Source organism: Castor canadensis, chromosome 6, assembly GCF_047511655.1.
Source record: "Castor canadensis chromosome 6, mCasCan1.hap1v2, whole genome shotgun sequence".
In the NCBI taxonomy this organism is placed as follows: domain Eukaryota; kingdom Metazoa; phylum Chordata; class Mammalia; order Rodentia; family Castoridae; genus Castor; species Castor canadensis.
In genome coordinates this window covers 115,958,925-115,973,028 of record NC_133391.1, presented here as the reverse complement: position 1 = coordinate 115,973,028, position 14,104 = coordinate 115,958,925, and the positions used below count along the sequence as shown (strand labels likewise).

The window sequence follows — 14,104 nt, the reverse complement described above, 5'->3', positions numbered from 1 at the left end:
GTTTCCCCACGTACAAAGCAAGGAGTCTGGATGAGGACACTTTATAATTCTGGTCAGCAGCAGCATTGTGAGGTGTGGAGAGCAGAGAAGGTTGGTGCACGTCCAGAGCATATCTCTGCTCTGAGTTCTCAAGAACTCCCCGTCACAACGCTGTGAAGACAAAAATGGAAAGGTGAACACAAACTAGGCAGGAAATACTGTTTTTATCCTGACGATCCCAGAGCGATTACTTTCCTTCTTCTCTTGCCTTCACCAACGTCAGAGGTTTGGCTTTAATTAGATCACATGATCAGCAAATCACATTCTAATTCTGATGTTCATGTGCTCAAATTAAGATAGGCTTAAGTCTTTCCCTGGCTTGCCCAATGGAATAGTCTAATTACCAATATTCATCAAGCATTAGTCAGAAAAGATTATTGCCTTTAGATCTTAGACATTCTTAATTGCTATTACATTTTTTATGATAAACTTGTCAGTTGTGGAGGAATTTAATACCATCTAGAAATCTTTTTAATTTTCAGATTCCATCAGACATTCTCTTAGTGAATTCTGCCCAAAGGCCACACAGCAATGTGGTTAGCAGCACCTCCCACTCTCTGTTCCCATTTACTCCTCCACTGAGGCGCATGCCTCCTGGTAGGCTTAGGCTCACTTTGTCCTGTGCCTGTTTGTGCCTCTTATTGAGTTCTGAGCCACTCTGATGGAGCACGAAGAGGAACTTAGAGCCAGAGACATGAATGCATACTTCAGCATTGCTCTGTCCCGGATCACAGATCCCAGGAGGCCATGAGAGGCTCTGGCCTGGATGTTCCCTTTGGCTTACTTTTGGATAAACCACTCTTCCCAGATTATAAACAATTCTCTCAATAGTCTGAAAACACCAGTGCCTTGAGGGCATCAGGAGAAATGTGGGAAGTTGTCTGGTGGCTTTAGTCCAGGGGCTGGGAAGGACCTGAATTAACTGTTCCTGCCCTGGGTCCTCAGATTCACTTTCTTTCACTGGAGTAGGGTTGAGGTCAAGCAGACACTCAGTTACCTAACTAGAGATTCTGCTTTATATCACCCAGTTCCTAGTTTGCATAGAATGGGTGTTTCCAAGGTGAGCTTTGTGGGAGGGAAGGGTTGGAAACTAACTAAGAACTTGAATAGGGTTGATATATTCTCTATATAAGAATGAATATAGATATCTTAAACCGACTGAAACTATCATAAGAAAAGGACTAAGGTAGAATGAAGAAAATTAGAGGAGATAAACCGATTGGGTTATAATACATGGATATATGGAAATATCATGGGGAAATTGTGTAGATATCTTTATCTCAAAAAGCTAAAATGTCATGTTTTTCATTTTCTCTTTTTTCTTCTACAAAATCAGAGAACAGGAAGGCATAACAAGTCCTGCCCAGGGGGAAGGGCTGGCACCAGTGGGAGGGGAGAGGTAGCAGGGAAAAAGGGTAGGAGGGTGAGTAAGATACAAAACCTGTGTACACATGTATGTAAATGCAACAATGATACCTGTTGTAACCATTCCATGAATGGGGAGGGGAGAGAAAGGGGAGCAGTGGAGGGGGTGAATTCATGTATGATATATTTGATACATTGTAAGAACCCGTGTAAATGCTGCCATGTACCCCCACCCATCACAACAATAAAGGAAAAAAAGTAATTAATAACAGGAATAGCCTGGGAATCAGAATAACTCCTTCATAAGTACTAGGCATTGCCCTGAGGCACCAGGTTTAACCCTTTAGTTCCCAGGTCAAAGGGAAGCCTAAGGAATTCCAGTGGAGGGTCAAGGTTCCAATGGAGGTTCCAATGGAGGCCTGGTGCATTACAGCTGATCGTCAGCCCTGAAAAAGACCTCCAGCCTTTAGTCAAAGAAACATCACTTCATCACCATGATTGCCATTTTCTATCTGTTAAATCAAGTGGTATAATCTCTGAGCCTCCATTTCTTCATCTATAGAAGGGGTTTCTAATACCCACTTTGCAAGATAGTGGTGAGAATTAAGTGAATCAAAGTTCAGTAAGTTCCTGGAAGAGCGCCTGGTACAAACAAATGCGCAGTTAGTACAAATAATAGCAGGGGCTCTTGTTTGCTGTCATAAAAGACAGTAAGGGGAGATGATGCTGGGCACAGTGGCATATGCTGATATTCACAGCACCCGGGAGGCTGAGGCAGGAGGACCAACCTGGATCACATAGGGAGACCCTGTCTCGAAAAAAGTAATAAATGAATAAAAGATAGTAAGTGATTATCAATTAAAGAGAGGTGTCTTGCCTCTGTACTGCCCCCTCTTTCTGCGGTAGATTAATGATGGGGGGTCACAAGAAGTCTTGGATTGGTATTGCTGTCATGGTGGCTTACTCATGAGGAAGAAGGGAACTCTAGGACTTAAGGGAGTGAGGAGGCTTTGTTCCTGGGCCTGGGGCTATAAGAAAGCCTTTTAAGTCTTTAGATGGCAGCAGTTAGGGCCCACTCCTAACTGCTGGAGACTCATTTTCTGATCTGTAGGCATTTTTTTAAAGATACAGACATTATTATGAAGAGGCTTAGTTACTGGTTATCCTTCTGAGAGGCAAGCATGGCAAACTTGAGCTCATATGCTCTACCTAAGAGATAAGCTGCATATCACATGCATGTCTCTGGATGAGTCCGCCTCCTACAGCAACTCCCTCGCGCTGTGTTGATGCATTCCTTAAATGGTCTTCTGGACATGCACTGGGTCCCATGGTATGTGTAAGCTCTATGGAAAAGGATGCTCTGTGCTTAGTTAGTCCATGGTACAGAGAAAAATATGCCCTCCACACCCAAGGAAGGGTTGGCTACCTGCTTCTCCACAGTCCTCCAGTCTAATTAAAAACAGCTTTCATTTAGTCTGATTTTACCATTGCTCTCAACACTTGCCATTCACTGTAGGCATGTTCTCAGTGATCTGAGAAGCAGCATCCTCAATCATGGAGGTGAGGGTCCCCAGACCTTTACCAACTGTTTTACTTCTCAGTCTCATATCAATTCATTAACTGTGTATGCAAATTAATTTGAAGGTGAATGTTTAAATAAGCTATTTTTCCAAACAAATCTAAAGCAATAAATTAACCAATTTTTTTAAACTTTCTTACTTTGATGTTAGAGCATCTGGAATGTATCTTTGATAATGGTCTGGGGTGAAATGGAGTGAAAAGCAGAAATGGATAAAAGATAAGGCAGCAGCTTCTTTAATGACTTGTCCAGATATAACACACTTCCACTTATTAAATATGCCATTCCTCCTAAACATTTTTCATTCTTTTAGAGATCCCTCTGAACTAACATTTGCCATGCCTAATATTGTTTTATCCTGACAAAGATTTTAGACAGTCTTGTGGGGGTCTGATTTGTTAGAATAAAGTGAATTAAAAAATTCAAGTGTCCACTCTCACTGACAGCAAGAGGGACTCCTTCCTAACTCCTGGGTTTCCATTTGTTTCCCTTAGGGATCAGCCATGATAAGATTGATATTTCCCAACGTGTTGCTAGCTCTTTCCCATCTTCTTAAGCTCATTAAGATCTCCAAGGGTCTCCTCTGATAAGCAGAGATAGAGCCTGATCACTTCAAGATTAACTTGTGTGGTCTGTAACTCCCAAGGGAGAGCTGGGGTTGCCAAGAGGGACTAGAGAGAAAGAACCCATAGAATTGTCAATAAGGGTCTGGCTTTGGTACAAGTCACCTGCTAAAGGCAGATATTTGAAGCAGTTTGGGGGTCTCTTTTACTATGGGAACCCTTGACTTAACCTCCCAGTTAGCCTTGTCATGGTGCTACACTGGGCATTCAGACCAAAAGTGACTTGGCCTGAGCTGAACTCCAGGGTTACTCTGAGAAGACGTTTCATGCCTACCCACTGTGCACCCACTGTATACTCATCCTCATGAGGCTGGGATAGAATCTGGCCATCTTGTCTACTTCATGAGATGGTAGAGGAAATAACTTCCATCAGCCTTGCAATTGGTCTTGGTTGCCAAAGATAGCCAGCAGAGCTTATTTTCCAACTTAAAAGCTGATTACTATATCCTGAAGGATGTATTTTTTAAGGGTATTTTCCAGCAAAATGTTGGAGTGTATTTTGTTCCTTGTTCATTTACTGTTACATGTGTCATTTGCTTCCAAATTCTGATGTGTTTCTTTGTTTTCTGTGTGTTGCAGGCAGCATAGTGTACCTCGGGATGATGGTGGGGGCGTTCTTCTGGGGAGGACTGGCAGACAAAGTGGGAAGGAAACAGTCCCTTCTGATTTGCATGTCTGTCAACGGATTCTTTGCCTTCCTTTCTTCATTTGTCCAAGGTTATGGCTTCTTTCTCTTCTGTCGCTTACTTTCTGGATTCGGGTAAGGTTTTCTCCTTCATATTTTATAGTAATGTGTTTATTCATAACTGTATATATTCTCCATGCTAGAAGACCTCATTACCAAGAAATTATATCTGAACACATCTCCTTCTTTAGTTGTGTGTCAGCCTTAGAAGCCACAATGTTGATTCTAAGAAATGTAATTATCAACCTTTGAATCTGGGACAGAAATGAAATATACCTATATTCTTATGACTGATGTTTTTATGTATTAACTTCTAGGAAAAAATGTGGTGTTTTAAACTGAATGTTATTTCCACAGCAGAGCACATGTATCTTTTGAAGATTTAATTTAAGTAGGAAAGAGTTCTACTTACTATGAATGAATTAAAGATTCAAACCATCTAGGGTGCTCTTCAATCCAGGATTAAGATGTCTCAAATAACTGTGGTTTTATTGAACTCTGTTACCTGTATATATTTAACTAGTGAGGAAGCCTGACTTTGAAGACTTACTAGGTTTTTCCTGTAAGTTCTTAACTTCTGTTGAATTAACAGAAGTTGTGCTATTCCTCAAATGCAGTAGCATAGGAGAGCCAATGATGGATGTGGTCATTTTCTTCAAAGAGCTTGAAGCACTTACTACTACACTGAGTCCACAACCATAGGAAAACTCAATAGCTTGATTACAAGAATATGAGAAAGTCTGCTTTAATAAGGAAAAGTATTTGTAAAAATTCATGCTTGAGAATTTAGAGACACTGATTTCAAGGTGTGAAGAGGAATTACATAAATTTTTTAATGAAGAGGAGAAGACCAGACTGGGCTATGAATTTGAGAAGTAATCAGTTGATGATGATCCAGCACCAAGTCCTACTCCGCAGAAGGCAATTTTAGGAGCAGAGGTCAGAGTGCTCCAGCAGGACTTTCCTGTAGAGCAGTACTTCCTGTTTCTCCTCATACGTTACGTTCTGCACATGGTGGGCACTTAGCAAATATTTGACTTACTTGCACAACTACCAGGAGTGTTCTTTAGCATGAAGGCTGTGCATCCCACCAAACCAAGATTGGTGAAGAGTTTTGGAAAGTGTAAAAATATTTTTTCCTTAGAAAGTAAGGATTAGAATCAATCATTTTCTTTGTGATAATGAAGAAAGAGGGCTGCCCTCAGGAGAGGGGACCCTTGGTGCCCAGACACTGTGAGAGCGGCTACACACACAGCTTACATTTTCGTGAGCTATATCAGATCTAAATGTTGAATGAATGGAGATTCTTGAGGAAGAACAGGTATTATTTGGGCCATGTGGTAAAGGACCTTCTCAGAGAGTGGGTCCATGGGATACAACATTCTTGCCACCAGAAACGGCCAAGGCTTCTGTCTCCTTTTCATTTCCTACTTAATCCCCCTAGCTAACAGCCAAAGCAGGAGAAGCTAACAGCTGAAGTTCTTTCAGTTTGTAATCTTCTTTGGAATTTTCAGTGATATCCAGAGTCTCAGAAGTACTAACTGTGGTTAGATTATTATGGCAACTTTTTTTTTTTTTTTTTTTTGGTGGTACTGGGGTTTGAACTCAGGGCTTTAGGCTCGCTAGGCAGGCGCTCTACCACTTGAGCAACTCCACCAGTCCTGTTATGGCAGTTTTAATTGCTGATCTGAATTGTGACATGGTCAACCCAATTGACTACAAAAGAAAGGGGGCATAGTAGACAGTGCAAAATACTCCAAGACAGTGAACTGTCCAAAGCAAATTCAGGGCCAGGATAGAAGGAGAGACTACTTGGGTATGTTCATGATATCATCCTCATCCCTATCACAGACAAATCATCCTTCCACCAGCAGGTAGCTAGCATAATTTGCCTAGCAAAGCACAGACTTGGGCATTGCTACCACATGCAGGCTTTTCAATCATGATACCAAAGTTGCACTGTAGCAACTTTGTGTAGTTGGCCCAGGACTGGAAATCCTGTCCCTGTCTTTTACTGTGGGACCTCTCCAGCCTGGTTTTTCTTTTATAGAGGGAAATAATAGAACTTTACATTCCAACCTTAGGAGGGGAGGGTCAGAATTAAATGAGATAATGTGGAGGAGAAGTTGTGAGATGGTATTTGGGGTTGGGGGTTGTTGTGTTTTGTTTTTGCGGTACTGGGGCTTGAATTCAGGGCCTTTACCTTGAGCCATTCCATCACCCCAATTTTTGTGATAGAGTTTTTCAAAATAAGGTCTTGCAAGCTATTTGCCCAGGCTGGCTTTGAACTGTAATCCTCCTAATCTCTGCCTCCTGAGTAGCTAGGATTATAGGCATGAGCCACCCAGTGCCGGGCAAGATAACATTTAAATTTCCCCCATGTCTTGGCATTTCCTGGGCCCTCTTTACTCATCCTTCCTTTCATTCAGCTAAGCTGTCCTGTGCTCACTGCCTGCCTCAAAGTGACAGCAGGAGGTGTGGTGGATAGCTTGCTTCTCTCTGGCTTTGAATTTCAAATTTGGCCCATGAGGAAAACAGAAAGGATTATAGGTAAAAGATTTGAGGAGAAAGCACAGCATGTAAAAATCGAGCCTCCCTGCTCTCCAGAAAAGCAGCGATTCCTGAGGCCAGGGACAGGGCTTGGGGAGTAGGGAGGATGTGAGTTTAGTTACCTGAGCCCAGGTGGCAAAATGTCAAAGAGTGTTGCAAGACCCAGCAGTTGAAGGGATCTAAGAAATTAAGTTAAGAAAAATGAAGAGAGAAATCTGTATTGGTCATTTTTCTCCAAGACAGAACCAATAGGATGGATGGGTGGGCGGGTGGAGGGATGGATGGATGAAGGAGCGTTTACTAGGAGAATTGGCTCATGAGATTTTGGAGGCTGAGAAGTCCTGTGATAGGAGACCCAGGGATGTGGATAAGTGTCTCAGTCCAATTCCAAAAGCTTCAGAGCCAGGGAAACAAATGGTGTAGCTTTCAGCCCGAGGGCAATGGGCAGAGAACCTGGGGATCTGGAGGCACTGCTGCAAGTCCAGAGTCCAAAAGCCAGAAAGCCTGAAATTCTGATGCCCGATAGTGAGACAAGAGTGTCTCAGCTCCAAGAGAGAGAGGGAGAGAGAGAATTCATCTTTTCCCTACCTTTTCTGGGTCCTGAGGCGGTCGGATGGCACGTATACACATTGAGGGCGGATCTTCCCCACTCAGTCCACAAACTCGCCTGCCAGGCTCCTCTGGAAATGCCCTCACAGATACTTAGAATAAGGTTCCAACCAACTTTCCTTCGTCTGGTCAGCTTGATACCTGGAATTGACCGTCACAGTATTTTGTTCTTCCTCACCTGAGTTCATGGGCAAAGCGAGCCATACTTGCTTTGTGGAGTTCCACATGATCCAGGGTGTTTGTTGATAGTTCTAGAGTTTACCTGGATACCCTGTCCTTGAGTCTCTCAGAAGTCTCACCCAAGTCTCTCTTTTCTCCAACTCAAAAAAAAATCTTTTTTAGTTCTTACTCTACCTCCTAAAACCATGCTGGGTCTTTCCTGGATAGAGTTAAGCTGCCCTAAACTGCTCCCAGACTGGTGGTGAAGGAAGGCACTCAGACAGCAATTCCAGGCTCCATCTTCCCACAGTTAGTCAGCACCTGAAGACAACTGACAAAAGGCTTAGGAGGTTTACAGAAGGAGACAACAATGAATGAGAAACCACTCTCCACTCTAAAGGGCTTTCTTGTTTTTAAAGGCGTATAGTGAAGGATGGGGCATGGTGGCTCACATCTCTAATCCCAGCTACTCAGGAGGAGGAAGTAAGAGGATCACAGTCCAAGGTTGGCCAGGCAAATGCACAAGACCCTATCTGAAAAACAAACTAGGGGCATGGGTCAAGTGGTAGAGTACCTGCCCAGCAAGTAAAAGGCTTGTTCTATATAGTTGGCCCTCTGTCTCTGGAGTCATTGGTTCCAGACCCCCTGTAGACACACATGCTCAAGTCTCTTATATAAATAGCATGATATTTGCACCTTCTCTCCTGAACCCAAGTCCTCTTTGCTTTAGTTATTTTTTGGATATGGCCTCATGTTTTGCCCCTGGCTGGCCTGAACCACAATTCTCCAATCTATGCCTTCTATGTAACTGGTCTTACAGGTGCATAGCACCATGCCTAGCTTGTTGGTTGAGATGGGGTCTTGGTAAGTCTTTGCTAACTTAACTTCAAACAGCAGTCCTCCCAATCTCCACCCCCAAGTAGCTAGGATTACCGGTGTAAGCCACCATATCTAGCCCTCTTCCGTATGCTTTAAATCATCTTAGATTACTTATAATACCTAATACATTGTAACTGCTAAGCAAATAATTATTATACTATATTATTTAGGAAATGATGAGAAAAAAAGACTGTACATGTTCAATTACAGACACAGTTTTTTGGGAATATTTTCAACCCATGGTTAGTAGAATTCAAAGATCTGAAAGCCACAGATCCATAGGACAACTGTGCTGTGTGATTGCCAAGAGAGGCTGGGCGGGGTTTGCAAGGGATAGCAGAGGGCAGAGCCTGTGGCCCTGTGGCACTGGCTAGGTAACCCTGTGCTCCTCGAAGTGAAACAGGAAGCCTTTTCAATTCTCACCTGATCTGTACAAGCAAAAAGTTCCACATTAAGTGAATAAAAACCTAACGAGTCAGAAGCAGAAAGTCACAGCCCCTCAGTCAGTTCCCAGGCTGGAACCACTTTACAGACCCAGAACTCCTTGATTGACAGGGAGACCATGTTCCCATGAGGAAAGACACCACTCCAGTGCCAGCACTTATTCTGTTTCTGTTTCTTCCAGCCTACCCCCAAGGGACCCACAACCTTTTATCAGGATGACTGTGCTTCAGGAAAATAAATAAAGAAAACAATTAGACTTCTCAGGGCTTAGGAGACACTGGCTCTGAACTGACACTAATTCCAGGAGACCCAAAAGGTCACTGTGGCCCACCAGTCAACATAGGAGCTTCTTGGGAGTCAGGTGATCAATGGCATTTTAGCTCATGCCCATCTCAAGTGGGCCAGGTAGTCACTGGCTCTATCCTGTGCTTAAATTCTGCAATCGTGCAATGAGCAGAGAGACCCACTTCAGCAGAGCACCTGCCCAGCCAGTTCCATTCACTGGGGATTTCCGAACATGGAGAAGTTCTTAGTCACCAGCCCAAACCCTTCATTTTGCAGATTTAGAACCAGGAAAGACTCTGCTAAGGGCTAAGTTGTAGTTAAGGTCCTTTAACTTGCAACTCCGTAATTAAATAAATTGGACATCCTGGATCCAAGGGTTGGAGGTCTTCCTGCTGCACGCACCACATCCAGTTGCTCTTACCTTGTGAAGGAGGCTTCGTTAGCTGCCCTGTATCTTATTCTTGTTTCTGCATAGAAAGGGAAGACTTACGGTAGGCTAAGTTCTACCTGGGTTATGATTTCATTCTCTAAATGTGCTTTCCTTTTTTTGTCTGTTTATTTATTTGGGACTATTCATTTGTTTGCTTACTTGTGGAGACAGGGCCTTGCTATGTAGCCCAGCCTAGCCTCAAACTCATGATCGTCCTGCCTCAGCCTCCTGAGGGCTGGGATTTGGGTGTTCACAGCCCGCTTTGTTACGTCCTCTTAATTCTCCAAGCCAAGGCATGAGTATGTCTTCTTAGAAAAGTAAATAATATGTCCATATTCTGTGTGACTTTAGATATTTATTTAGTACAAAGAAAGATTTTCCTGCCAGGGGCAGAAGGGTGTGGGAATGAGGAATAGAACATCACCAATTATTCATCTGTCTTTCAGTTTCCTAAATGGATCTCACACCAAGGAACAGACACATCCCTCCCCTCTCTTGTTACAGAAAATCAGGAAGATGGGAAATGGAGTTGGCACCATTGATTCGTTTTCATTTGTCCCAGAATTAAATTATTTGTTTCCAGTCACTGTTAATTACTGGAATGATAATGCTTTAGATGTCTGGCAATGTCAGAGTCAGAAGCTGCTCCCTGAGAGCCTGGTGTTGCTAAGCATGAAGGTCAGGAGGAAAACATAACAGCAACAGGAATGAAAATGAAATTTTAGGCTGGGCGTGGTGGCGCCGCTGTAATCTCAGCTACTTAGGAGGCGGAGGTAACCAGAGTTTGAGGCCAGCCTGGGCAAAGTTAGCCAGACCTTATCTCAGAAGCAAAATGCAAAATGCAAACAAAAGGACTGGAGGTGTGGCTCAAGAGGTCGAGCACTTGCCTACTGTGTGTGAGGCCCTGGATTCAACTCCAGTACTGCAAACAAAAAAGAAAGGAAGGAAGGAGAAAGGGAGGAAAGGAGGGAGGAAGGAAGGAAGGAAGGAAGAAAGGACATTTCAGTGTATCTGTGTCTTGTAAGTGAAGGAACAGTCATTTTGCCCTGTGTGCATGGAGCCATCTGCAGTATGCACTCATGAACTGTGTTAAGTCACAGCAAGAATATTTTGTCTTTACAAACATGATCACCATTAACTGAACCAGTGGCTCACACCTGTAATCCTAGCTACTCAGGAGGCAGAGATCAGGAGGATCATGGCTTGAAGCCAGCCCAGGCAAAACATGAGACCTTTCTCAAAAATACCCATTACAAAAAAAGGGCTTCTGAAGTGGCTCAAGTGGTAGAGCACCTGCTTAGTAAGTATGAGGCCCTGAGTTCAAACCCCAGTACCACCAAAAGAGAAAGAAAGTGAATGCAAAAGCCAGGCACCTGTGACTCATGCCTGTAATCCTAGCTACTTGGGAGGCTGAGATTGGGAGGATAATGGTTCAAGGCCAGCCCAGGCAGAGAGTCCTTGAGACCCCATCTTAACCAATAGCTGAGCATATTTGTGCACACCTGTAACCTTAAACTACTCAGGAGGCTGAGATTGGGAGGTTTGAGGTTTCAGGCCAGCCCAGAGGAAAAAAACTTCATTAGACACTGCCATTTCAATGGGAAAAAAGCTGAGTAAGATGGCATGCGCCTACCATTCCAGCTATGGAGGGAAGCCTAAAACAGGAGGATTGACTGCTATCCAGGCCAGCCTGAACAAACGCGATCTCCAAAATAACCAAAGCAAAAAGGGCTAGAGGTGTGGCTCAAGTAGTAGAATGATGGCAAGTGTGGAGCCCTGAGTTCTAATCTCAGTACTGCCAAAAAAAAAGCAAACACTTGGATTGTGGTATAGATTTCTGAGTGAAAAGAATTTTGCAAAGGCTTTGTGTAGGATCTCTCACTAAAACTTTCAGACTCATTTATCCCTTGGCATCCGAGTTCCTTGCAGTCTGCTTTGCAAACAGGTAATGAAAGATATCCATGCAAAAAGAACCACCTAAAAAAGAGGTGTTGAATCAAACCAGTTGAATTGTTTACAAGCCCCAAAGAGCTCGTATCTCTCCTGCCACAATGATTTGTTGAAACCTAATGGGCAAGCCTACAGGCTTAAAATTTTAGCTACACTGAAGTCAATTCATCTCAGTTCAGAGGCACCTGGCATATCCTGACTTGCAGTTATGCCTTCCTGAAGTGTGAGATACTGCTGTTACATACAGACCGTCCAGAACCCCGATGAAACATTAATTAGGATGTGAAAAGTCAGTTAAAAACCGGAACCGTTTTTATGCATTGAAAAGTGACTCCACATTAGGGACTCTGTAGTCCAGAAAAGCTTCCTAGCAAACAAAAGAAAGAGTAGCATGAAGTAATTTGTGGCATAGACATTTTACTTCCCACTAAAAGTGGGTATGGTAACAGGACCATTTAAAATCTGTTCAAATGTTGCTGGGTTTTTTAATTCAACTTGCTCTACATGGTATAAGCCCCTTAAGGAACTGAGCAAGAGACCTGTGTGAGTCTTCCATGGTGTGGTGTGGTATGGGGCCAGCTATTCCCCTTGCCTAACCTGTGCATTTGCTTCTTGGGCTTTGGTTGATGAACTTGGACCTGATTGTTGCCTCCCTGTGTGCTGGTGCTGGTGCTAAGTCACCATGTGGCAATTTTAGATAGAACCATACCTATAGAGATTTTATAGCATATACACATATATGCTGTAGCTATAAATGTATGCGTAACACAAACACAAGTTTCACAAAATGAAGTTACGCTTATTCTTATTACTTGGGCCACACTCAAGTATTTTCATCCCTGTCTAACTTTTTAAGATGTGCTTACAAGTACTAAATTAATTTCGCAATCCTGGCTTAAGTAATCCACGCAAATCCACTGATGGATGACTACATCATCGCTTTAAGAAGGGGCAAATGCATGAAATAGCCCCACATTTTGACCTGCCAGTTACCACACCTATATTAAACACGGAGACTCTAATGTTAAAATTTTTAAATGATAGAAAGTGTACATTCCTTGATATGCGGGATAGGGACAGAGCCCGTGTCCTTGGTGTTGGCTTTGACTTCGCCATTTGCATCTCACGTTAGCTGTCCAGGCCCCAGTTTTAAGCGTTCTCTTACCTTTTGCAGGATCGGAGGAGCCATCCCCACTGTGTTCTCCTACTTTGCTGAAGTGCTGGCCCGGGAGAAGCGGGGAGAGCACCTGAGCTGGCTTTGCATGTTTTGGATGATCGGGGGCGTGTACGCCTCTGCCATGGCCTGGGCCATCATCCCGCACTACGGTAAGGGGCTGGCCCCGCGCCAGCCCGCTGACCCCTTTTTGTTTCAGCTTCCACCTCTGCTCCTTTCTTCCCTTCTGAGTGGGCTGAGGACAGCTCTGTCCTCACCACATTTCTCCCTTTCGTGGTGTGCAGGAGTTTTCTTTCTGTACAGAGAACTGTATGAAGCAAGATTCCAGCACATGGTCCTTGGTGTATATGAATACAGGACTGCTGTACTCTCACAACCGTGCTGGCACCCAGATGATCTGAGTGTTTTTCTCCACCAACCAGTTCTACAGCTTGCTGTCCTTGAACTTAACTCCGTTCTGACACGCTCTACCGGGGCCTGGAGTCATATCCCTCAGATTCAGGACTTAGCCCCACTCCAGAGGCCACTGCAAGTCCAGGCCTCTGGGACTTCTCACTGACCAGCTAGAAACTGGGCATGCTCACGCCTCCCCTCCTCAGGATGGCTCACAGATCCCAGGGAAACACTTAATTTGCATTTTGCAGTTTGTTATCAAGGATACAGATGAGCAGCCAGATGGAGAGGTAGCTAGGGTGAGAGGAAGGGCCTCTAGGCCTTCTCCAGGACGCCATGTCCTCGGGAACCTGGACATCCTCCAAACCCCATAGTTCATAGTCATTGTCAATTACTTACTCAATCTCTAGCCTCTCTCCAGAGAATAGGGTTGGGGCTGAAAGTTCTGAGTTCTAACCATGGCATGGTCTTTCTGATGACCACCCCTACCCAGAAGTCCACCAAAATTGCATCATTAGAACAAAGGCACTCCTACCACCCAGAAAATTCCAAGGGATCAGGAGCTCTGTGTCATGAACTGGGGATGAAGACCAAAATATGTACTTCTGTTTAGAAAGCACATATCATGGCAAACTATAGAATTTTGTAATTTTAACTTTTGTTTGCTGTGTGCTATCAGCTCTGAGGCTCCCCCACCCACCCAGTGGAGGTGAGAGAATTCGCAGATCACCACCAGCATTTAAAGCAACGTGACTTAGTGTTGTTCTTGCAACTATCACACATCTCAGACACACACAGGTGCCTTTATCCATCCTCTCTGGGCCAGTCCTAAACTCAGCCTGCATCTACCCTCTTCCCACAGCACAGAATTGAGATGGGAGCAGGAAGAAACCTGTCTTGTGGACTTTCGATTTACAGAACTTAAGAAGTGACTGCCTGT

The 14,104-nt window shown here is 43.9% G+C and overlaps 1 protein-coding gene across 2 annotated transcripts in view; it reads left to right on the top strand.

Annotated features, from left to right (window-relative positions):
* The window catches only part of Sv2c (synaptic vesicle glycoprotein 2C), a 213,768-nt gene that overhangs the window by 92,504 nt on the left and 107,160 nt on the right, over window positions 1-14,104 (top strand). For both annotated transcript variants that reach the window (XM_074077258.1, XM_074077259.1), the window contains 2 exons: window positions 4,186-4,366; window positions 12,772-12,923. In XM_074077258.1, coding sequence (XP_073933359.1) covers window positions 4,186-4,366; window positions 12,772-12,923 — 333 coding nt within the window. The remainder of the gene's footprint in view (window positions 1-4,185; window positions 4,367-12,771; window positions 12,924-14,104) is intronic.